Raw genomic sequence first — 26,920 nt, 5'->3', positions numbered from 1 at the left:
CAAACATGCATAACGGAGGAATCCATTCCCGTTCTGTCTAATCCCATGGCTCCACTGTGTAAGCACATTGAATTCTCTACGGGCAAAGTGACTTTCACCTTGGAGACCCAGGTCCAACAGCTGGATTCGTGCTCAGGCCTGCACACATCGCTCTCAGCATGAGTGCATTCCAGCAGTAGTCAGGTGAGAGAAGGTTGGGACATCAGCCTCCCTCCAGGTGCCCTTTCTCTTTAAGGAGTCAAAGTGGAGCCCTCAGGCATCTAAAAGGTAAAGGAACACCAGCCAGACACCCCAGGGGCATCCATGCAGTTCGCCCCAAATGATTCTCGCCACTCCATAGTCCCTCTGCATGTGACCCCATCAACCCCAGCAGCTGGGACCATGGAGGATGCACCTGCCCCAGGGCAGGGGACCCACAGCAGGCTGGGGCCCTCCATAGGACCGCCTGCCCAGGTCATCTCAGATAACAGAGCATAACAGTGAACAGGCTGCATGCACTGTTGCTGTCGATGTCAGGGCTACACCTAGACGTAGCAATAGAGTTAGGGAAATTAAGAAGTTTTGAATGTATGATTGTGGCACAAGTGTTCATTCACTGTACATAGTCTGCAATATCGTAAATATATTTTGCATTTATCTCTCTTCAAGTCTCGAGTATTGAATGGCTAATCGATGTGATGCAATGTTCATTGGAGTTCCTGTCCCCCCCCGCCCCATTATCCCCCATCTAGTCCCTCCATTTCATTGAACGACATCCACCCTTTCCTGCCTCCCTTGCGGCTGGAGACGATGCACCATTTGCTGGTGATGGGATCTTCCGATCCTGCCACTATCAATGGGGTTTCCCCACTGAAACCACCCCACAGCACCGGGAAACCTGCAGCAGGGTTGCACCATAGGCAGGACTGGAAGATCTCACCAGTGTGAATAGCTGGAAAGCTCTGGCCATTAAGTCTCACTTAATGTTTCATATCAGCAACATGATCAAAGGAACTTCCAATATGAAAATGAAAGCAAAAGATTCTATAAGTATATAAAAAGAAAGTAGCTAAAGTCAACGTCAGTCCTTTAAAGGACTGTCTGGGAGATTGGGCAGCACAGTTAGGATGAGGATAAATGGGTCCTTTTCTGGTTTGCAAGCTGTAACTAGTGGTGAGCACAGGTTTTCAATCTATATTAATAACTTGGATATAGGATCAGAAGATATTATAGCCAAATTTCACAGACCAGATGTGTGCAGTCGATGGCACCTTGCACTTGTGGAAAGCCTGAGATCACAGTAAATCCCACAGCTCTGGTAACCTGGCTTGCTTCATCCACGCAGAACAACATGTAGTATTGAGCTTCACTGAAAAGGGCATCTATTGCCTCCTTTACGTATTTGTATGTCGCTGATTGTGATATTCCGCAAGGTCCCCAGTAGAGCCCTGGAAGGACCCACTGGTAATAAAGTTCAGTGCAGCAATAACATTCAGATCAACTGGCAATGGATGCCTCCATGTCTATGTGACAAAACTTCCTCACCGAGAGTATGTCAATGTGAGCTACCACATCACTAGATGTGAAGGTGCCTGTGGTACTGTCTTTCATTCATCTCCATGTGTGAGCTGTGTCTTCTGTAGACTTTTGGTCATGTCAAATGTCTTTGTGGATTTGGCCCCTCCTCTTCCTGGCTCTTCCTGGGACCCCGTTGGCTCTTGCTCTTCAGGGCAATGACCTTTCCAGAGCTGTGTTAATTGATGACAGGTCCTTCATCTCCTCATTCTAATCACAGCTATCAAGTCAGCATTGCCTGCTGCCTGCATTCTCCATTCCTTGTATTTGTTAACACATACAATCAAGCAATCAATCAATGGTAGTTCCCATGGAAGAATGGTCTTCCTGCATACACAAGGCAGGGCTGCAGTCTCCAGCCCTCGATCTGCCCTCAGTTTGCACATCGTGTACCAAGACCACTTTGCAGGATGATATCCTGGAGTATGATAGGTGGCTGATCTATCCCCTCAGGCATGATTTTGCATTCGAAACAAGGATATTCATTTGGGTCAAAAGACCCAAGACCTAGGAGCTACAGTTAGCCTTGTGCTGGTTCTCCTCCAGTGGCATTGACAATAACTGTGGATACCCAGTCCTTACACTTGCATCATGACTCCAGGCATGGTGCCTTTGAATGCCATAGCTACTGTACTGGGAAAATGGAGGCTTGTAGGGCCCATGCTACTTATGTGTCCATTTCCTTTTTTATTCCATACCCATTCTGTCATGCCTTTATCAGAATCAGAAGCCAATTAAAACCATACACACTACAGCACCTAAACATTGTGTATTTTCACCTGAAAGTGCACCATTAGAAAAACAGCCCAGCTCACTCATTGTGCATTAGACCCTCAGGCACTTAGCTGAGCTGTGCTCTCCTTCGTTTGAGCAGGATACAGTGGCCTGTAAATTGGCCAAAACTTGCTGTGTTGAGTTCAGCACAGATTTGTGGCCCCTCCCTAAACAACTGTTTTCTTGCTTGTTTTTTGAATTGCATCACTGGTATGAAAATGTTGCTGCTGACCTTTGTCTGGGAGACCAGTTTCCTCATATAACCCACCAAATCCCTCCCATTTTCTTCAACTTTACTGCCTTCTAATTCCCCTTCCTTCTATCACTATCCAGCCTCTCCCATTACCCTTGGGACCCATCATTATCCATTATTATCCTGATATTCTTGTTCTACCTCTCCCTGAACCCTTCAATGTTGATGTCCCTATGTTCTTTGTCAACCTAAACTCTCCCCTTCCTTATTAGCTACTCACTTATAGGATACAAATTCCTTTCCTGAACATTACAGTATCCTCTGCCTCACACCCCCGGGACCAAATTCTTTGTTGATTGACGACGTCCTTCACATAATATTGTGCATGATGGTCATTGTCCAGAGACCTTATCCAGACCAAGTCCAGGACCATGATGTGCATGCCATGCAGAATCCTACAACATGGCTGGCACTGCCCCAGGACAGTTTCTTCAATGTGCCCTCGACAGCATGGTCTCAGTCCCAGGACAGTTCATTTGTCCCCTGACTGTGTGGCTTCAACCTCAGGACTGTCTCTTCAATTGCCCAATAGCATAATCTCAACCCCAGGAAAATCTTCTTTCAATAATCCACAGTGCTGTTAGAGGGGTAGATACCAGAACTGCAGCTGTACGGAAGATCATGGCTAGGAGTGCGAATAATTCTAGAGCAGAACTGTTCAGTACCACAGTCAGTGTGTTGTTGAGGTCCACATGCATTGCTGTGTCCCTGTGCACTCAGCCATTTCTTGCACTCATGCGGAGTGAATCAAATCAGCTGAAGATTGGCGTCTCTGATGATGGAGATATCAGAAAGCTGGAGATAGTTGCAAATGTTTCAGCCTTGCCTTTTGCACTTTTGTGCTAGGCTATACCATCATTCAGTATGGGGATGCTTGTGGAGCCTCCTCCTCCTGTCAGTTGCACACTTGTCCACTATCATTTATGACTGGATGTGACAGTACTGCAGAATTTCAATCTGACCCAATGGTGGTGGGATCACTTTCCTCTGTTGAAAGCATGCTACTTCTGCTTGTTTAGCATGCATGAAGTCCATGAAGTCCAATGCAGCTTCACCAGGTTGGTTCCTCATTTTAAGGAAAGCTTGGCATTAAACTTGGTACATTCTCATTGAAACAGAGTTGAGCCTATGGCTTGACAGAAATGGCAGAATGAGATATTCTGGGCCTCGAGGTTGCAGTTTGTGATGGAGTACAATTTTGCTATGCCTCATGGATGCTGAGTTTCGAGTTGCTAGCTCTGCTGTGAATCAATCACATACATTGCGGTGTTGCCTCAGCATGAAGATGGGCTTTTGTTAGGACTGTGTCTTGGTCATTCCTACATCTCTTAACAAGAAATTGTATTTACACAGTGCCTTTGGCATAGTAAAACACCCCAAGTAGACTGCTTTTAAACAAAAAAATGACACCTTGCAAAAGAGCAGATTAGGGATGGTGCCCAAAAGCTTGGTCAAGAGGTAGGTTTAAAGGATTTAAAGAATTAAAGATGCAAAGGGCTAGGCAGGGAATTCCACAGCTTTGGGCCTGGGCAGCTGAAGGTATAGTCGTCAATACTACGTAAATGGAAATTGAAGCAAGATGTCAGAATTGAAGGAAATTAGAGATCTCGGAATGTTGTAGGACCAGAAGAGGTTACAAATAGATTTGGAAAGAAGGGTGAGAATTCCAAAATCGATCTATTAAAATCCAAGTTCTTTGCAGGCCTCCCACATTCTTTTCTCTATAAACTTGAGGTCATCCGTTGTTCTGCTGCTTGTGTCCTAACTCTCCCCAAATCCTGTACACTAGCTCCTGATTAAGCCTTGGTTTTAAATGATCACCTTTGTTTCCCTCCAAGGGCTTCACTTCATCCAAGCCCTCCAATCTTCTCCAGCCCCACAACCCTTGGAATATCAATAGTCCTCTAATGTTGGCCTTTTAAGTATCCGGATTTTAATTGTCCAGGCCAGGGTTTTATGGCCTTGACGCTCTTTGTCTCCCACTAGCAGATGCGGGGCACCATTTAATTCCTATTTACTTTGGCAGGAATTTAATATCTCACCGGGTGGGAAAGGCCATAAGTTCTGGCCCATGCCTTCAATTGCTAATGGCATAAGCTCTGGCACTCCCTCTCTATAGCTCTCTGCCTCTGTACTTGACTTTCCTCCAGCAAGACACTCCTGAAAGCTACCTCTTTGACCATGCTTCTTGGCTCTACTTTAATATATCCCTTTGTGGTTTAATGACTCGTTTTTGTTTTATAGTGCTTTGGTGAATCACCTTGGGGTGTTTTATCATTTCAAAGGTGCTATATAAATACAAGTTGTTTAGCTGTGGTGCCAGAACAGGAGCCAATGCACAGCAGGGCTGAGTTGAAATTCCAGTTGATTAATCCAACCTTGTCCATTTTACACTGCTTTTAGATTATCAGTTTATGTGGGAGACACCACCTAGCTTCTCCCTTAACTCTGAGCCGAAATGTAGTGTAAACACTGCGCAGATTGAATCCAATTCCACTTTCTTTATCCTTTACCTCCTGACTAAATTGAGTTCTCCAATGTAAACAGGTTACATTTTCCATATTACTACCCACAAAAATTACTTTTAATTCTACTGAACAAGGAGAGTCTGACTAATCTGACATTCAACCGCATTAGAATGGTGGCAGATCAGTGATCCATAATGAGATCATTCATTAATCATATTTCACAATCATGCTACAAAATAACATATAAAAAAAAGATACATGCCAATTTGAAAAACTAAACATTCGCTATGGTTGGCCATTATAAACACTTCAAGAACCAACTGCAAATCAGCCTGCACCACGTGTCAAAAGTTCATAGCCCACATTCAATAACAGAGGCAGCATGCAATCAGCTTCATATGGAGCATCAGTAAAAGAGTTAAGCACTGATTCAATAACAGATGCTAAACAATGATGCATTAACATTTCTAAAATTCATTCGGTGTCTTAGTCATGGTTGTTGCTTGGAAAACTGATTAGTGATTTTAATTGGATAATTATTGTACATTCCCTTTTCACCTGCTGCTCTCACACACGTTTTAAACTGACTGACATTTATTCTGACATAATCAACATCACAGAGGAAAATCAAATATGTTTTTTGATGCTTGATTTTTAAAAGAATCCATCTATCAATATTTTTCTATATTAAGCTTAGTAAATTGGGCATGTGTTTCACTTGAAACTGATAACTGTTTCTCCAGGGAAGCCTATTACCGTATAATTCCACCAGTACTGGTGATAACTGCAAGCGGCACAGTGATGTGAGTTTTCATAGAGACAGGAGCAAACCACTGAACCCTTCCGAGCTTCTCCACCATTTGATTAAATCATGGCTGATCTAGTTGTGCCTCAATTCCATTTTGCCCCCCAACCCACCCCACGCCCCCCCTCTCCCTGTTGTCTATCAAAACTCTGTGTACCTCAGCCTGGAATAAATTCAATGACTCAGCATCAATTGCTTTCTGGGGAAGAGATTTCCACGCACTAATAACTTTTAAATTAAAATTAAACTAAAATTAAAAATTAAAAAAAAGGTAATTTTTAATGTCAAACTTCTCACATTTTGGGAATGCAATTAATAACACTGCCACTTCCCCTCCCTGCTCTGTCAGCAGAGAAAATGGAATCGTGGTTCTGAAAACAAACTGTTTACCCCATCTAGGCAGAGAGATTGAACTGTCGTGGCATAGTGCAATTGTGGGATCACTTTGATAGGGTTGTACTAAAGGCCCCCAAATAGTCGGCGGGAAACTGAGCAGCAAATATGTAAGGAGATTACAGATAGTTCTAAGAAAAATAGGGTGGTAATAGTCGGAGATTTTAACTTTCCCAACATTGACTGGGACAGCCATAGTATTAGAGGGTTGGATGGAGAGAAATTTGTTGAATGGATCCAGAAGGAATTTCTCATTCAGTATGTGGATGGCCGGACTAGAGAGGGGGCAAAACTTGACCTCCTCTTGGGAAATAAGGAAGGGCAGGTGACAGAAGTGTTAGTGAGGGATCACTTTGGGATCAGTGACCATAATTCTATTGGTTTTAAGATAGCTATGGAGAATGATAGGTCTGGCCCAAAAGTTAAAATTCTAAATTGGGGCAAAGCAATTTGATGGTAACAGGCATGAACTTTCAAAAGTTAATTGGGGAAGTCTGTGGGAAGGCAAAGGAATATCTGGTAAGTGGCACACTTTCAAAAGTGTGTTAACCAGGGTTCAGGACAAACAAATTCCTCTTGGAGTGAAGAGCAAGGGCTGGCAGAAGTAGGGAACCCTGGATGGCTGGGGATATTGAGGCCCTGGTCAAGAAAAAGAAAGAGGCACACGACATGCATAGGCAGCTGGGATCAAGTGAATCCCTTGAAGAGTATAGGGAGTGTAGGGATAGAGTTAAGAGAGAAGTCAGGAGGGCAAAAAGGGGACATGAGATTGTTTTGGCAGATAAGGCAACGGAGAATCCATAGAGTTTCTACAAATACATAAAGGGCAAAAGAGTAACAAGGGAGAGAGCAGGCCTTCTTAAGGATCAACAAGGTCATCTAAATGCAGATCCACAAGAAATGGGTGAGATCCTAAATGAATATTTCTTATCAGTATTTACTGTTGAGTAAAGCATGGATGTTAGGGAACTTGGGGAAATAAATAGTGATGTCTTGAGAAGTGTACATATTACAAAGGGGGTGGTGCTGGAAGTCTTAAAGCACATCAAGGTAGATAAATCCCCGGGACCTGATGAAGTGTATTCCAGGACATTGTTGGAGGCTAGGGAGGAAACTGCAGGTCCTCTAGCTGAGATACTTGAATCATCAATTGTCACTGGTAAGGTGCCTGAAGACTGGAGAGTGGCAAATGTTGTGCCTTTGTTTAAGAAGGGCTGCAGGAAAAACACCTAGGAACTACAGGCCAGTGAGCCTCACATCTGTGGTGGGTAAATAGTTGGAAGGTATTTTGAGAGACAGGATCTATGGGTATTTAGAGACACAAGTACTGATTAGGGACAGTCATGGCTTTGTGAGTGGAAAATATGAGTTTTTTGAAGGGGTAACCAAGAGGTTGATGACAGCAGTGAAGTTGATGTTGTCTACATGGACTTTAGCAAGGCCTTTGACAAGGTATTGCATGACAGATGCACAAGGGATCCAGGGTGAGGTATCTAAATGAATACAAAATTGGCTTTCTTGACAAAAGCCAAAGGGTGGTCGTAGAGAATTGTTTTTCAAACTGGAGGCCTGTGACCAGTGGTGTGCCTCAGGGATCAGTGCTGGGTCCACTGTTATTTGTCATTTATATTAATGATTTGGATGAGAATATAGGAGGCATGGTTAGTAAGTTTACAGATGATACTAAGGGCCCGATTTTACCATTGCGTTGCACCCGTTTTCAGGCGCAAAAACATGGTAAAGTAGGGTGTGAGACCATTAATGTGATCCGCGCCCGCATCTGCAGATTGCCAGTTTATCAAAACCCAGGAATGGCGGCGATCCGCTTCACACCCAAAACGGGTGCAATGACGATTTAAATGTATTTGCATGCATTTAAATTTAATTAATAAACTGCTCATCCAACTTTATCAGCATTTCCTCCTTTACCACCGCATTTGCCAATCTGGAACCATGCCATAACGGACCTGCTAAATAAAAGTCTGAATCGGGCGCTCCAGCTACTGAAGAGCGCATTCAGTGTTTCCAATAGCTCTCTGACTCAGCTCAGTGGTGGGGGAGAGGGGAAGAGAGACGGGTCAGATCATTTTCTGGTTGCGGGGGGAGGGGAGTGAGGCCAGATCGTTGTCTGGTTGAGGGGGCGGCAGCGGCGGCGAGGGTGGGCGGGGGGGAGGAGGAGGAGGCGGTCAGATGTATCTGTGGTTGGGGAGGGTGGGTGAGAAGGCCAATCATCGTCTGGTGGGGAGGGGGAAGGAGGCGGGTCAGATGTTCCTCTGAAGGGAGGGGGTGGGGTAGTGAGGCCAGACCATTCTCTGGGGGTGGTGTTGGGGGGAAGGGGGTGGGGGGGGGGGGGGGCGGTGAGGGGCGAGTGAGGCCAGATCGTTGTTTGTGGGGCAGGGGGGGGGGAATGGTGGAGTGAGGCCAGACCATTCTCTGGAGGAGGAGTGGTGGCGGGGGGAGGGAATAAGTCAGGCCAGATCATTCTCTGGTGGAGTTGGGGGCGTGAGGCCAGATAATTGTCTGGGGGTTGTGGGGTGGAGTGAGGCCAGACCACTCTCTGTATGTGGGTAGTTGGGAGGGTGGATAAGGGGGACAGTGATGTGCTTGTGCACCATCACTCCCGGGCCGCTTTCTCCACTTTCCGCAGCTCGGGGAGCAATCTGAAATGGGTATGCTTTTTCAAATTTTTTTCCAACTCCGCTTGCGCCGTTCAGAGCTCCAATCGTTTTGGCTGCACTAAGCCCCGCCCACAGCGTGAATGGGAGCCGCAATGTTTTTTTCAGGCTGAGCGTGTATGGGGGCGCTTGAAAGCAGATTTCTAAATCAGATCTGCATTACACCTAGATTCAGCACTTAGAATGAAAATGGTAAAATCGGGCCCTAAGACTGGTGACATAGTGGACAGTGAAGAAAGTTACCTCCAATTGCAATGGGATCTTGATAAACTGGGCCAGTGGGCTGATGAATAGCAGATGGAGTTTAATTTAGACAAATATGAGGTGATGCATTTTGGTAGACTGAACCAGGGTAGGACTTACTCAGCTAATGGTAGGGCGTTGCGGCGAGTTACAGAACAAAGAGATCTAGAGGTACACGTTCATAGCTCCTTGAAAGTGGAGTCACAGGTGGACACAGTAGTGAAGAAGGCATTTGGCATGCTTGGTTTCATTGGTCAGAACATTGAATACAGGAGTTGGAATGCCTTGTTGAAGGTGTACAAGACATTGTAAGGCCACGCATTGGTAAGTACCATTGTGTGCAATTCTGGTCACCCTATTATAGAAAGGATATTATTAAACTAGAAAGAATGCAGAGAAGATTTACTAGGATGCTACCAGGACTTGATGGATTGAGTTATAAGGAGAAGCTGGACAGACTGGGTCTTTTTTCTTTGGAGTGTTGGACGCTGAGGGGTGATCTTATAGAGTTCTATAAAATAATGAGGGGCACAGGTCAGCTAGATAGTTAATATATTTTCCTAAAGGTAGGGGAGGCTAAAACTAGAGGGCATAGGTTTAAGGTGAGGGGGAGAGATACAAAAGTGTCTAAGAGGCAATTTTTTTCACACAGAGGGTGGTAAGTATCTGGAACCACCTGCCAGAGGTAGTAGTTGAGGCAGGTACAATTTTGTCTTTTAAAAAGCATTTAGATAGTTACATGGGTATGATGGGTATGGAGGGATATGGGCCAAATGTGGACAATTGGGATTATCTTAGGGGTTTTAAAAAAAAAGGTGGCATGGACAAGTTGGGCCGAAGGGCCTGTTTCAATGCTGCAAACCTCTATGACACTATGACCACTAATTAATCAGAAATGGAACTGAAATCTCATGATATTAGGTCAACTCTGGGCAAATGAACCTCCTGCTAGTTACTACCTACCACTTGCCCTCAATTAATAAGTATTAATAAATTAATAATGTTGAACACCGCTTGGAAGAGACACTGAGGTAGAAAGAGTACAGAATGTACTCTGCATTGGGGACTTCAGTGCCCATCCCTAGGGATGGTTTGGTGGCACCACCACTGGCCAATCCATGCAAGTCCTGAAGGACACAAGTACCAGGCTGGGTCTGTAGCATGTGGTGAGTGAACCAAGACAAGGGAAATTCCTCCTTGACCTCGTTTTTGTCAATCTACCTGTCACAGGTGCATCTGTCCACGGCAGTATTTGTAGGAGTGACCAATGCTCCATTCTTGTTTTCACACTGCAGACATCCTCCCTCGCGTTGTGTGGCACTGCCATCATACTAAGAGGGATAGATTCAGAACAGAACTCGTAGCTCAAAATTGGGCATTCATGATGTGTTGTGGGCCATTAGCAGCAGAGATTGTATTCTACCAAAATCTCTAACCTTAGCCCAATGTATCTTTCATTCTATCATTACTATCAAGTCAATAGATCAACCCTGGTTCAGTGAGGAGTGTAAAACAGCAGGCTAGGAGCAGCACCAGCCATATCTAAAAATGAGGTACCAACCTGGTATAGCTCCAACATTGGACCAAAGACAAGCTAAACAGTAAGCTACAGACAGAGCTCACTGATCCCACAGCCAACAGATCAGATTATAGTTCTGCAGTCTTGCCACATCTAGTATGAATGATAGTGGACGACTGAAAAGCTAATGAAATATGAAATGGATAAAAAGTGGCAGGTGAAATTCGACAGCAGTAAATATGAGCATGTACATTTTCATTTCAATACAGTATCTTGGCTGACAATGTAGTGCTGTGCTGAGACACCGCTGCATTGTTGAAAAAGCATATTGTCTGGGTGAGAAATTAAACCAAGGTCCCATCTTCCCTGTCAAGTGGACCTGAAAGATTCCATTACACCTTTCAAAGAAGATAAGGGGGATATTATTTTCCTTTGGCCAATATTTATCCCCCAATCAGTTAGTGGGGTGGCGTAACAGGAAGACTGAGAGAGCTATATAAAGACAATTAATTTTTTGATACAGAATTAAAAGTTAGTCATAAAGTAAATTGTTTGCCTCCTTTTTTATTTGCATTTATTGATATGGTTGCTGCTTGTAAGACCAGAGGAACAGGCTGCACCATAGTGACACTGGGTGGTTAGAGTCTGCAACTGTACACTTTTATTTTACAATGAAGTCTCTACATGTCAGATATTGGGTGGAATTCTGGTTGGGGTGTAAAATGAGTGGCAGCAGTTTGGCTGCATGCTATATAACCCGTCCAATTTTGCTTTCAATTGGTTTCAATAGAAAATTAGGCAGGTATATAATGGGCAGTCAATTAGGCCCTACCTGTTGATGATGCTGTAAGTTCTGCCCATTCTTTTAGCAGCAAATGTTAGCAATGAGCACCCCAGTGCCAACTACAAACATTTTTCCACCAGAATACTGTGACTTTGCAACGTATTGTCAAATAGAATGTTGTGCCTCACTTACTGATTTTGTTAAATTATAGATATTTAAGATGCATTAACATCCGGTGGTTACCACTGGCCAGAAACTTAACCGCATGAGCAACGTAAATTGGGTGGGATTCCCCAATCCTGCCCTACCCAAGACTGGAAATTGTTACCTAAGATCAATGGACTTTTCAATGGTCTATCAAATTATCCATCCCACTGTGACAATTCCCATGGTATAGAACTGGAAAATTTACCCTACTGTGCCCACCCCAAAGCTTGTCCACCACTTAGAAGGCACAAGTCAGGAGTGTGATGGAATACACTCCACTTGTCTGGATGACTGCAGCTCCAGCAACATTCAATCAGCTGGATACCATCCAGGACAAAACAGAGGGCTTGACTGGCACCCCATTCACAAACTTTCACTTCTTCCCTCCATCATTGATGCAGAGTAGCAGCGTGTGCACCATCTGCAAGATGCATTGCAAGAATTCACCAAGCTACTTAAACAGCACTTTCTAAACCCATGGTCATTACCATCTGGAAGGACAAGGACAACAGACACATGGGAACATGACCACCTGAAGATTCCTCTCCAAGCTGCTCCCATCCTGGCACGGAAATATATCATCGTTCCTTCACTGTCACTGGGTCAAGATCCTGGAACTCCCTCCCTAACCTACACCATGTGGACCGCAGTGGTTCAAAAAGGCAGCATACCACCACTTTCTCAGGGGCAATTAGGGATGGGCAATAAATGCTGGCCTAGCCAGCGATGCCCACACCCCGAGAATGAATAAAGAAAAAAAATAAAGCTTCGAGCCTCTTGTGCTAAACACATTATATTGCTAAAAGAGAAACAACTTGTATTTGTATAGCAACTTAGTCCCAAGATGCTTCACAGGAGCATTAGCTATTAAAACTTGACACTGAGCCATGTAAGGCAATATTAGGTCAAATGACTAAAAGCTTGATCAAAGTGGTAGGTTCTAAAAAGTGCCTTGAAGGAGGGAAGTGAGATAGAGAGGTGGAGAATTTTAGCGAGTGCATTACAGAACTTAGAGACTTGGTGACTGAAGGCACAGCCACCAATGGCAGAGCAATTAAAATTAGGTATATTCAAGAGTCCACAATTAGAGGAGCGCAGATATTGTGTGGCTGGAGGAGGTTATTTACATAGGGAGGAACTAGGTCACGGAGGGTTTTGAAAACAAAGCTGAGAATTTTAGAATTCAGGTGGGCCGAGTTTCTCTGACTTCATCCGCGACTGCGATTTTCCGGTCCTGCTGCTGAGTGAAGATTTGGCTGGGCACCAAATTCTCTGTTCTCACTGGCAGCAGTACGACATTGGAGAATTCTGGCTCTGTTATCAGACCTGAAGCCAATGTAGATCAGCAAGCACATTGGGTGAACAGGACAGGGTTCAAGAAAGGAGGAAGCACAGGTTTAAATGACCTCAAGTTTACAGAGGGTAACATATGGGAAGCTGCTCAGAGGGCCATTAATACAGTCAGGTTTAGAAGTCACTAAAGCATAGATGTGAGTTTCAGAAGCCAAAGAACTGAGGCAGGAGTGGAGATGGGTGATGCTATTGAGGTGGAAATAGGTGGTCTTAGTGATGGCCTCACCTCAAGAGTAAAAATGACAGTGAAGCTGGTAACTGCTTAGTTCAGTCTCAGACAGCTGCCAGGGAGAGGAGTGGAGTCAGTGAAGACGATAGGCTGGATTTTCCGACTTCACTTACAATCAGGATTCTCATGTCCGACTGCAGTGAATGGAGATTTGGCTGAGCTGTCTCATTGGCAGTGGCAACAGGCCATGAATGGCCAGAGAATTTTGACCAATGGATTTGGTCTTCCTAATATTTAGTTACAGGAAATTTCTGTTCAACCATTATTCAATGTCATACAAGCTGATTAACAATTTACAGACAGCACAGTAATTGAGAGAAGTGGTGGTGAGATCATGCTGGGTGCAAAAGATGTGGAGGAGTTTTAGAAAAGAAAGTAAATTATTTTCAGTCATTCCTTGCTGCTACAAGAAAAAACAAACTCTCACCAATCCACGAAGGTGCAGTTATAAAGTGTCAGCTTAGCTATTGAAAAAAAAACCTATGCACTAGATTAGTGGTTCCCAGTGTGTGTGACACACTGGTGTGCTGTGAGGACCCCCTAAGTACGCCACGAAAAAAGATTCAAAATGCAGGTAATTAAACTAAAACTAACTTTTGTCTTCACTCTGATGAAGAGTCTTCCAGGCTCAAAACATTTATGTCTGTTCTCTCTCCACAGATGCTATAAGATCTAATGAGATTTTCCAGCAGTGTGTGTTTTGGTTTCAGATTCCAGCATCTATAGTAATTAGCCTTTATTTTGTCTTCAGCCCTTAGACTGGCATCTCCAAGACCTGGCGAATCTTGGTCCTCCCACTCATGCACTGGCTGGGAAAGAGCCATATCAGGGGTTTAGATTATTAATGTTAGCCAGGGCCATGCACATGACCAATGGGATTTGGAGCAAAAAGAAAAGGTCTCATGTGCCCACACAAAAAGTGAAAACTCAAAAAACACACAAAAAACCTGGGAGAAGCTACACAGATAGGGAAAGGTTAAAAAATACAGGCAAGAGGACAGGGAGAAATTAACAATAAAGTTCTCAGTAAGGGAAAAAGACAGAAAAAATAGAAGGAGCGCCTCAAAATCATTTTACAGTACAGAGGTGCACCCTGACGTATGAAAGGTTGGGAACCACTGCACTAAATGATACAATTGGGGGAATTTACCCAGCCTCATGGAGGTGAATTTGAAGACAGAAGTGGGTAAAAACTGAAAAACCCAGCAGATAATCACAATGTGTTCTCACTTTCTCCCATTTTTCCCTGGGGTGGGTTGAGTATGCTGGTGCCTAGCAGTGGCAGGAAGCCAACTGGACCTGTTAAGAACCCGATTAAGAGTATTTTCCCAGTGAAATCCCTATTTCCCCAAAATCTCACACTGTGTCTCACACTTGGCTGGCTGGAAAAGGCAAGAGCAAAACGGGAGGGACTGCCTGAGTGAAACTAACAAGATGGGAAGCCTTTGATCAATTTCACTGAAGAGCTGTGGACATGGCCAGTTGGGAGGCTACCTTCCCCAACACTGATTCTGTCGGTGATTCTCACCAATGCTTGACAAGAACTTCACCCACTCTCGGATTCACTTCTTCACTGCCAGTTTTCATAGTGACATAGTAGCAGCTTATGCAGGTATAACTGCTGAGGGTATAGGTACAGGGCTTTCCATTGCAACATGCTCCAGTAGCATGAACAACGGCACCAACTGTCTTCAATATAGCCACATGCCCTTCCATAGAGCAGAGAGAGTAGCACTAAGAAACAAGTGGATGGAGGCCAGACACCCAATAGATGGTCTAATGGCAATGGAGAAGCTTATATCACAAAATGTATGAGTACTAGCATCTCAGGAGGTTCAGGCTCTGATAGCAAGTTGCTGCTGAGATCTGTAACCTCATGGTACCAAATCACCTTCCCAGTGGAGTAGGCAGACACTTACAGCCAGTGACCATCAAAGTTTCTATCACTGGAGCCCTTCCCACAAACCCCTCCCCCAGCCACTCAACAAGTTGTCTACTCTTTTTTCTCACGAGGACAGGAAGCAGAGAGGTGAGTATGTTAGGAATGATTTGTGTTCAGAGCAGTCAAGAACAACATACGTGTATAGTGACAGTGATGCATTGGTGCAAGAAGGCAATAGGATGAGACTGAGTGTGAGTTGGCTTTTCATGGATGGAGCTGCACTTAAGGCATACTTTGCAGAGAATGCTGGGTAAGCCAGGAAGGGGCTTGGCATCTGACAATGCCACTCCACTTACCAGACATGCCCTCCAGTAGTTCTGGATGCCCCAGGTCCACTGTCTCCAGTTCAGAGAGGGCCACACTGCTGCCGCTTACTCACTCAGCTCTTTAATTCTATTCCTGCATGTTTAGAGAAGCTGTCATCATCCTCCTGCCCTTGCAATAGCATTCCAATTCCTTAGCTGGACCTGCAGGTAAGAGTGAGGCACCAGGGAAGCAGTCTTCCCAGGTCACTTCACTGTTCCTGTGGTTGTTCTAGGCTTAAAAATCCACATCCTGGTGAGCTGCTCTGAAGCATGCAGGAAGCTCTTAATCAAAAATCTTTCGTCTGCCAGATTGCCCACATCATCCTGCCTGTCTTCCCTAATTGTCAGTGGCATGTTCCAGGATATTACAAACTTTCAGTCAATACGTTCTATTAAAAAACACAAAGAGCTACAAAGATATGGTAGCTGGAGGATTGCCTGATTTCTTGAGGACTGAAACGCTTCCCCATCTCAAGAAAGAACAAATAAACTTTTCAGACTGAGCTTAACTGATGCCTTTCCCTGAAAATCATTGAAAAGGGTCATTTCAATTCCAATGTTTCATTCAGATACGTTGGGTGAAATCTTGAGCCTGCACTCTCTGTGCACGGTTTCACTGGCGGGGCTGCAAATTCCGCGAAAAAATCCAGAAATCGCGAGTCTTGCCAACAAGATTGTGATTTCTGATTTTTGCCACCCACATAATCAGGTTCATGCCCCAAGAAACTGATTTTGATGGATTCAAATATATTTGAATAGGATTAAGTAGGCTCCGCCTCACGTTATGATGTCATATCGGAGAGGCTCTTGATAGTTCACTCGGGTATGTAGACCTGTTGAGGGGATCCCTATGGGGGCGCAAAGGTCAGTATAGTCCCCAGGAGAGGGGGACATGGCCTGGCAGTGCCCTGATAATGTCCCCCAGCACAGGCTAACACTGCTAGGCTGCTGATGACAGTGTCAATCTGGCAGTGCCAACCAGTACCAGGGTGGATCCTAGGTGGAGCCTCACTGGGGGGGGCTATTTGTGATGGGTGGGAGTAGGCACTGAAGGTGGATGTGAACACTGGCCATGATCGTTGCGGGGTGGGGGGGTGTTGGTGGGATGGTGGGAATGGTGATACTGGTGATGATTGGGATGGGTGGGGATGGTGGTGCCAGTGATGACTGCGAAGGGGCAGGAGAAGTAAGCTTTGAGTTCCAATTTGGGGTGTCCTTTAAAGATGGCACCTCGACCTTATTGGCTGTAAGATTCCCTGCCTTGCCAGATTGACGGCATAAACCATGCACATTCATTTTTTTTCAGGCTTGCAGAGGCTCAAAGCTCAGAGAGAAAACTGGTCAATGGAGCTGGAGAGCTTCAAGCCAGTTTTCTCATCGGAACTGACACTTAGCCAAATTCTGGTGTGAACGCCACCAAAAATATTAGCTGCCTCAAACTCTCAAGGTGTGAAAGTCATCACACAGAGTTTATTAATCGACCAGGCCACCGATCCAAATTGGAAAAGGACTTTGGACTAGTAACAGGTGACATGGTGAAAGTTATGTTTGTTGCCTGCTTTTTAAAGCAGCAAGAAGGCGTTCTACAGCCAAAAATCCATCAGACAGACATTGAACAAGCTGCGCACCAACTAAACAGCCAAGGAAATAAACAACCCAAAGCTGTTCTAACTTCTTCCAACTTCACCTGAGAACAAATCTCCTGCAAAGTTAATTACCAGAGGCCTCAGAGCATACTGAAATGCCTCTGCTTTACAAGGCCTACACTTCATGCAATTCCTACACTGCAGGAGGTCATTTATAAGAACTATTGCAGGAGTAGGCCAACTGGCCCCTCATGGCTGATCTTTTTGTGGACTCAGCTCCACTTACCCACCCACTCACCATAATCCTTAATTCCTTTACTGTTCAAAAATTTATCTAACCTTGCCTTGAAAACATTGAGATAGCCTCAACTGCTTCAATGGGCAGGGAATTCCACAGATTCATAATCCTTTGTGTGAAAAAGTTCGTCCTCAACTCAGCTGTAAATCTGCTTCCCCTTATTTTGAGGCTATGCCACCTAGTTCTAGTTTCACCCGCCAGTGGAAACAACTTCCCTGCTTTCCTTATCTATTTCCTTCATAATGTTATATGTTTCTATAAGATCTCCCCTCATTCTTCTGAATTCCAATGAGTATAGCCCCAGTCTACTCAGTCTCTCCTTATAAGCCAACCCTCTCAACTCCGAAATCAAGTGAAGTGAATCTCCTCTGCACCCCCTCCAGTGCTAGTATACTCTTTCTCAAGTATGGAGACCAAAACTCCAGGTACTCCAGGTGTGGCCTCACCAGCACCTTATACAGTTATAGTTTTTAAACTCCATCCGTCTAGCAATGAAGGACAAAATTCCATGTGCCTTCTTAATTACCTACTGCACCTGCAGACCAACTCCTTGAGATTCCTACACAAGGACACTCAGGTCCCTCTGCACAGCAGCATGCCGCAAATTTTTTACCATTTAAATAATAGTCCATTTTTCTGTTCGGCCCATCGAGCCTGCAGACAACAATCCTACGTAGGCTCTATCCCCGCAACACCACATATTTATCCTGCTAATTCTCCCTGATACTAACGGGCAATTTAGCATGGCAATCAACCAAACCTGCACATCTTTGCACTGTGGGAGGAAACAGAGCACCCAGAGAAAACCCACATGGACACTGGGACAACGTGCAGATTCCACACAGTCACCCAAGTTTAACTGGGATGTCTGCGACTCCACCAAACAGGTCATTGACACAAAAACATTCCCAGTAATCATAAAAAAATGAAGGCAGAAACATTCAGCCCAGCGATCCCATTCCATGGGAAATACACAGAATGCACTGTAATCCCCTCCTCTGCCTAAAATACTGAATCCTGTTGGGTTCACTGGCACACTAATCCCTGCGACATTCTTCATATGTCAATATAGACTGTAGGCCCTCATGGACAATTTGGTCATGAGGTGGAGAGCAGGGCATACAGCTGTTAAGGAAATGCATTGCAAGTAAAGAAAAAGGTTTGTTTCTCATTGAAATTGTCCTTAAAATCTACTATGCTAATTTTCCTTTGCATTTCCAAAGCACGTGGATATTTTTAATTACATAAATGCTTTAAAAATGCAATCCAGACGGAAAATTGCTCAGAATAGCAACAATTTGTGAAAGCTTCTGTAACATACTAAATCCAGTATGGGGCTCAGAGGTCCAGATAAAAGCGATGCATTTCTCTTGTCTCATGAGAAATTGCTGCATTTTGAAGTCACAATTATCTTAATGTTCAGTCTTTCAGTGCAAGCAATTTGAAGTCATTATGTCCCTATTTAAATGTATGCTTTACATTGTAGAGGAATAAATAATACATTATATGACACTGAATTATCTAATGAGTGCAATTTAATTTAATATGAGGAAGAAAGCAATGCTTTATTTGACATTTCACTAGGCTGTAATTTTTAAATTGCATACTGCATCAAACATCATGGGATATATTTTCCTCCTTTAGAAAATAGTAAAGTTCGTGGACTTATGGTGGACTATCTTGGTTTTTCTACAATTTAGATGTGTTCATCTGCTGCTGAAACTCTCATCTCTGCCTTTGTTATCTCCAGACTTGGCTAGTCTATATATATAAAATAAAAGTGGAGCAGAACATGCAGTATGCTTTAGTCTGATTATAATGGTATATAATACAAGTGTATTGAAATAGAACCATAACAGGACCATAGAATTCCTACGGTGCAGAAGGAGGCCATTCGGCCTATCGAGTCTGTATCGACTCAACCCATGAAGACAAGGGGGGAACGTGCAAACTCCACACAGTCAACTAAGGCCAGGATTGAATCTGAGTCCTTGGAGCTGTGAGACAGCAGTACTAATCACTCTGCCACCCTTTTGCTGATTGATGAGCTTGTTGGTTTGAATTTTCTGCTCCCCCACTGGCAGGTTTTTAGGCAGGTGGAGAGATGAAATTGCAGGGACAGAATTCCCTCTGAGTTCCTACCTATTTGAGTGTGCTGCCTCAAGGTGTTCCAAACAGATGCATCAAAAAGCAGAGTTCAGCAATCGCACAAAGAAGTTTTGTTTTAAAGAGGGGTAACATCATATTTGCATCGTGGATGCCTTCACAGTCCAGGAAAGCTAACACAGATTTACAGAATCTTTCTTGAACTGGTCTATCCGATGCCCGATGTTTATCGATATTTTTCAGAAAGCAGCTGATGCTTAATTCAAGTGTCTCCTGAGGTCATGCTTAGAATTGTGGCTAAGAGGTCCTCTGATTAAACGGAACTTCAACTTTGAGCATTACGAGGTGTGTTTTAACTTTTCAAGCTAGCCAAATCATTAGATTATTCTTCAGGTAGAGAAGGCCAAAATGAGGAATGGACAAACTGGTGGTAGATGCAATAGATTTTGGGAGAAAAGGTACAAGAAATTATAGTATGCATTTGATGCAAAGAGTTCAGAGTAACAGAGAAATGTAGACAATTGCAGCAGACAAAGCAATTTAAAAAAAACACTGCAATGTTGCATTTTATAAATAGGGGTATATAATGCAAGTGTAATGAAATAATGATGAATTTGTGGGTTTGGGGTGGTGGGGGGTTGCAGCGAGATGCAATTGCCTCTGGGTTCCTGCCTGCCCCAATCATGGAGTGATTTTTACACTGGGGTGTAATTTTTTTACACAGAATTTGGAGTGTTTTGTCACAGCAAAAACCACAATATCTTTCAGGGGGCACTGGATAAATATTTGAAGTAGAGACAGTTACAGAGCTATGGGTAGAGCATGGTGTACTGGGATAAATTTTGGATCGCCCCAGCAAAAAGCCAGCACAGGTGGGCTTGATTGGCTCCTTTTGTGTTTCTAATTCTAATTCTTCACTGTTGAATTCAGAAACTTTCACTTGAACTCATGTTTCCAGACTCTGAAGGTCCCAATATTTGTGGACTTCAGGAGACTGGATCAACCTTTAAAAATGGTGGTTGAAACCCAGATATAGAACATAGAACATAGAACATTACAGCGCAGAACAGGCCCTTCGGCCCACGATGTTGCGCCGACCAGTTAAAAAAAAACCAACAACAATGACCCAGTAACCTAAACCAATCCCTTTTCGTCCATAAACCTGTCCACAGACCTCTTAAACGCCCCCAAACTAGGCGCATTTACAACTGCAGCAGGCAGGGCATTCCAATCCCTCACCACCCTCTGGGTAAAGAACCTACCCCTGACATCTGTCCTATAACTACCCCCCCTTAGTTTAAAGCCATGCCCCCTCGTGCTAGATTTTTCCACCAGAGGAAAAAGGCTATCACTATCCACCCTATCTAAACCTCTAATCATCTTATATGTTTCAATAAGATCCCCTCTTAGCCGCCTTCTTTCCAGCGAAAACAACCCCAAATCCCTCAGCCTCTCCTCATAGGATCTCCCCTCCATACCAGGCAACATCCTGGTAAACCTCCTCTGCACCCTCTCCAAAGCCTCCACATCCTTCCTGTAATGTGGGGACCAGAACTGCACACAATACTCCAAGTGCGGCCGCACCAGAGTTGTGTACAGTTGCAACATAACGCTACGACTCCTAAATTCAATCCCCCTACCAATAAACGCCAAGACACTGTATGCCTTCTTAACAACCTTATCTACTTGATTCCCAACTTTCAGGGATCTATGTACACATACACCTAGATCCCTCTGCTCCTCCACACTATTCAAAGTCTTCCCGTTAGCCCTATACTCAACACATCTGTTATTCCTACCAAAGTGAATTACCTCACATTTCTCTGCATTAAACTCCATCCGCCACCTCTCGGCCCAGCTCTGCAACCTGTCTAAGTCTTCCTGCAAACTATGACACCCTTCCTCACTATCTACCACACCTCCGACTTTGGTGTCATCAGCAAATTTACTGATCCACCCAACTATACCCTCATCCAGATCATTAATAAAAATCACAAACAGCAGTGGCCCCAACACAGATCCCTGAGGCACACCACTTGTAACCGAACTCCATGATGAATATTTACCGTCAACCACTACCCTCTGTCTCCTATCCGCTAGCCAATTCCTGATCCAATTCCCCAGATCACCCCCAATCCCATACATCTGCATTTTGTGCAGAAGCCTACCATGGTGAACCTTATCAAACGCCTTACTAAAATCCATATACACCACGTCCACTGCCTTACCCCCATCCACCTCTTTGGTCACTTTCTCAAAAAACTCAATAAGGTTAGTAAGGCACGACCTACCCGCTACAAAACCATGCTGACTATCTCCAATCAACTCATTACTCAAATATGGAAGCTCCGCTGCTATTTCCAACAGTTCCCATTTTTTTCAGTAGGGGAAAGGTGGTGGGCATGATTCACATCGGAGGAAAACCCAAACTCAGGAGGGTCATGCTTAACACTGAGTCAAACAGACAATATTTTGGCTGTTGCAAGTGCTTTCACCCACAGTTTTAGAGTGACAAATTTTAACAGTAGAAGTAAATGTTGTTGAAGAATGGTAAGATCTGTTTAATTACCATGATTTGAAGTTATTAAAATTTTGTGCCCCATAAAAATGAAAAAAACTGAAGGTGAGTTAAAAACAAACTTGAGCAGTTTTAATTTCCAACTTCTAGCAGTTTCAACAGTTGGGATTTGCTGACATTTGAGTAAAGGCTTTTTATAAATGCTTGGCTGACTTTCAAAAGGTACAATTATCTCAACAAGGGCATTCTGAGTTCACACGTAAGGTCACCTGCCTATTTCAGTCCCTCAGTATAACAGTTATCTCAGCATTTTCAATTCAACAGACTGATACAGAATGATACATATTGCATGGTTAAAATATCAGCTGGAAGCTTCTGCTGGATCACTCAAGTGTTATAGGACCCTCTCCCTGGGCAAAGCCATACTACTCCAAAACCATCCTGAAAAGGGGCAAGTACTCTAATCACCTTTTTCCATGAATATGTCTTCTGCAAATTTGATCACTTCACCTCCAATTCCAAATGCAATGAATTTATAGATCTTATTTGTGCCCAAAATCAGAGGCATCCATGTTGCAGCAGATGTATCCACTGACTCCCTAATCCCTGCAACTCCCACAAGTTCCTAACTCCAATATCTGCCCTCCAGAGGACTATGCTCTCACCTTCTCCATTCCTTACAGTTTCTCTTCACTGTCCTTTTCACCTCTCAGCTCACTCATCTCACTAATGAAATCCATCAAGCACTCGCACAATTCCTCTCCTGCTGCCTAAATCCTAGTCCACAACATCATCACTGATGTCCTGACTCCTCGCAAATCTTCCCGCTGGCTTTTTCAGATCAACATCACTGGCCTAAACTTCTTGCAGCCTGCATCCTCACCTACATCATCCCACATTCTTGTCAACCTACCTACTCCAAGGAGTAGCACCCCCCACCATCACCCGCATGGCCCAACATCAACAATTTCACTTTCATTTTCAAATCTTCTGAAGGTCTTGTGTCATCTGAAGTTGGCGATTTCTAATTACCCTGGAAGGACCCTCTTCTGTTCCAGCACAGGACTTCTCTTTGCCCCTCACTCTGCTGTGATTCTGCTGTTTAAAAATCTCCACTTTGGAATGCTTTCTCTATCCATGCCTCTCGGTGAGAGAAGGGCACTTAGTGCAACTGAACCTCGGGCAGAGGAAATAAATGAAATGCATCTGCTGAAACACATTTTTAAAAATTACACTTTTCCCAAATGCAAGTGGATGTGCTGTTGCTAATCAATGCACTCAGTGTGTAGTACACAGTTGACAAAGTCGAATAAGTACTGTCAAAAGGTAAGATGCATAAGAATTTTGATTAGTTCACCATGACCACCACATTACTATTCAATAACTTTAACGTTCAAAACTAAAACAAAACAAGTCCATTTTCCCACTTGCTTTACCCTTTACCTTAGCTTCGCAACATTTCTTTCTTGCCAGCTGCAGAATTAAATATTTCTTAAAATAATTTAAAATAGAACTTACAGCAAAAATAATAAATTTCCATCCTGTCCACAGTTTTGGTACATTTTCAAGTAAAAAGGCTGCTCTTCTGTAGCATAAAATGGAAAAAAAATCTCCAATTTGTGGAGAAATAAAATGCAAACTTGTAAGAAAGGACAACTATTGATACAAATGATTGATATTGCTTAAATCCTTAACAGCAATGATTTGGATGCCCTGCAGTACTGTACCTGCCCTCTTGTAAAGCTCCAGAGATGCTGAAGAGGCCAAAATCGGTAATTATTATCTTTCCATTATCATAGAATATATTCTTTGACTTCAAATCTTTGTGAATAATTCCTTTAGCATGTAGGTAACCCATTCCCTTGAAAATAAAAGAAAAAGATGTTTTAAATTAAGTGCATGGAGGTAATTAACACAGAATGCCTCAGAACAAGAACAAGAATTATCTTTTCTCAAGGTACAAATATTATGCAACTAATCAGCACAAAAAGTGAAGTTCTTTCCATATTTTATTAGCATCAGTGGCCTGATGTTAAATGACTCTCAGCACCAGGGACCCAGGTTCAATTCTGGCCTTGGGTCACTGTCTTTGTGGCGTTTGCACATTCTCCCCATGTCTGCGCGGGTTTCTTCTGGGTGCTCTGTTTCCTCCCACAGTCCAAAGATATTAAGTTGATTGGCCATGCTAAAATGACCCTCAGGGCATTAGCAGGGTGAAAATGTGGGGTTAGAGGAATAGGGCCTGGGTGGACTGTGGTCGGTGTAGACTCGATGGGCCAAATGGCCTCCTTCTGCACTGTAGGGATTCTATGACTCAATTTTTTGAACATAAAAATGTCATATTTTAGTACACTATTTTTCTGCATTTTGTTATAAATACAGTTACAAAGCTTATAAGAGTATATAGTTTTGAGACTCCTCCTCCTCCTTCAGGTATCATGCTTTAACAGCAATGGACCTCCATTGGATTGGTCCATGATTATGCTTTGCAAAGTGCTGCAGTGGTTTGCCATTGCCTTCTGCCGTACAGTTGACCAGGAAACATTCCTGCTTTTACTGCCTGCCATCATATATATTAGAAGGATTTACAGATTGATATTCAACCTAGCTGGCTAGATTATCAAGTCCCAGAGGTGGACTTGAACCCAGACTTTCTAGCTCAGAGGTAGGGATATTGCCACTGTGACACAAGATTTCCATTTTGGCACCAACTTGTTATGATAAAATGGAGAAATGAAGAGGATGATGTGACATGCTCAGAATTTTGCCTTGAAACAAGGCTGGAAAGCTGGATTGCCATGGGGCAAAAGGGGCCCAAGTCAACCAACTTGCAGAAAAGGTGCCAGATGCTCAAACCTATGAACAGTGGTAAGAACATCTATATAGGGAAGTGTCAGGAATATCAAGTTTTACAGTAAATTGTCTATTTAATGCTAAGCAAGAAAGGAGTTGGGCATCTAGGGGATAGCTAATTAGCATTCCTACCTATGTAGGTGTTTCATGTTATTCTCATTGCCATGGAAATGGGCTTTAAGATGGGAGGACCCCTAACAAGCCACTATGGTATTCGATTACAGAATTTCCTGAAGTATCACTAAAATTCACAGATCCATGCGGAGTTTGCAAGATTCTGAAAGAGAACAAGAGAGATAACAGGCAGGCCATTGGTAGCGGAGAACAGTTTTGGACTGGTTCTGAAGGAATAAAGGGTCCATTTAAGGGACAGCATGAAGTATAGTCATGGCGGCGGGTCAGGTTCAAATGTGCAGGGAGGGAGGATTTTTTCCGTAGGTTAAATCATAGATTGCCAACTACATAATGGTCAATCAATGGTATTTTTAATTTGTTCCAGCAAAACTCTTAAAACTTAAAACCTTAAATCCTTTCAGTCAGTCACTGGGAATTCAAGTCTCTTTTCAAAAGTTAGCTATCTGTATAGGGATTGTAACACTTTACGCACCTTCACAATCTCCTGAGCAATTTGTCTGGTCTTGTTCACATCCAGCACCATTTTAGCATCTCTAACCACTGAGTACAAAGTTCTTCCCTTGCAGAGGCTGCAAACAAAAAATAAGCAAATACTAAATGCCTGCAAGCTTAACTGCAAGCAGTGGGAACCTGAAATTATTGGCAACACTCATTAACATATATAACTAACAAAAATGAATTAAAATCTTAGTCTTGTTACATTAAAATTGTAATTTAAAATATTTTAATAGATATGTAATATATTAAAGACTTAAAATCTGTTAATACTGAAAATATAATATTGATTCAGCAAGAATCTAAAAAAGAACAGATTAATACAAGGGGTGATACTTTTTATGATGATTTCTGACAAAGGGTCTTCTGGAAAACTGTAAATGGAACAGTCTCCATATGCACATGCACATTTATTTATAATAAGGCATTTGCTTAGCAAGAAACTGACATGCAATGATGGAGCAATACAATTCCCTCAAGTACTTCAAACAATACCCATATAAAGCATCCTATCTTTCACTTACTCAAACGCCCAAATGTAGGATCTAAGATATTGATCTTTGAAGATTGCCATGAGCACTCCCTTTGGATATTGTTGATCTCAGTGAGTTTGGCTTCAGTGTACCCATCTGCTGCATGTAATAGTACTGGAGTTGTTTACTATGATATGAACAGCAAACTCTTTGAACTAGGAGCTTATCACCTGTGTCTCGAGAGACTCTAGCCTCCTACATACAGCTCAGGCAACAGGTTTCAGATGAATGTATTGACACTTGCAGAACCACTGTTTATTTGAGAAATGATTGGTTGCTGAAAGGATCTTGACTCCTTGAGAGTATAACAGCAATGGTCTCGATATACTTCTCTGTACCTTACAATGTGGTTGTTTAAGTAACAGAATACTCGACAGGTAGGATGATTATAATCCACAAAATAAATGAAGCAAGCCAAGTTATAAATCCCACTTCTAGTTAAGCTTCTAAGGGACCATGTTAAATTTATATTGGAATGGGGTTTCTCATTTACCATCTCACCTTTTCTGCCTTTGGAAAATTTAAATTTTGGAAAGATGTGTGTGTGTTTGAATCATCACAGCATGAATTGCAACCAACATGTGGAGATGTGGCTGATTGTAGGGCAAATTCTCATTTATTGCCTTGGGAGTCTCCATATCAGATAGTTCTAAATGCACTGCCTGCAATACAACGCTGAAAACTATAATTGCTACAAGAGTATGATATTACTAAAATCCCTATTTTTTGACTTGAGAAGATCCAAACTCATTTTCCATAATAGAATGTGCCAGTGTAACTCCCATGCATTTCCCTAAAAGTTTGATCATTTGTTACTTTATTGGAACAGGAATATTGGCTGAAATCTTCTGTTCTTGTTCATGGCTGGGAATTTCTCGTGGTGTTGAGAGTG

The 26,920-nt window shown here is 43.2% G+C and overlaps 1 protein-coding gene across 1 annotated transcript in view; it reads right to left on the bottom strand.

Moving 5' to 3' along the window:
• ksr2 (kinase suppressor of ras 2) overlaps positions 1-26,920 on the bottom strand; it is a 350,091-nt gene that overhangs the window by 23,597 nt on the left and 299,574 nt on the right. Inside the window, exons 16-17 of the mRNA XM_080208702.1 lie at positions 25,473-25,569; positions 23,740-23,873 (exon numbers count right to left, since the gene is read on the bottom strand). Of these exons, the coding sequence (XP_080064828.1) occupies positions 23,740-23,873; positions 25,473-25,569 (231 nt within the window). The remainder of the gene's footprint in view (positions 1-23,739; positions 23,874-25,472; positions 25,570-26,920) is intronic.

The sequence above is a fragment of the Carcharhinus amblyrhynchos genome, chromosome 20 (assembly GCF_965287045.1).
Source record: "Carcharhinus amblyrhynchos chromosome 20, sCarAmb.v2.hapA, whole genome shotgun sequence".
In the NCBI taxonomy this organism is placed as follows: domain Eukaryota; kingdom Metazoa; phylum Chordata; class Chondrichthyes; order Carcharhiniformes; family Carcharhinidae; genus Carcharhinus; species Carcharhinus amblyrhynchos.
Note: the sequence above shows the minus strand (reverse complement) of the source record. Positions and strands in the feature narration are given on the sequence as shown.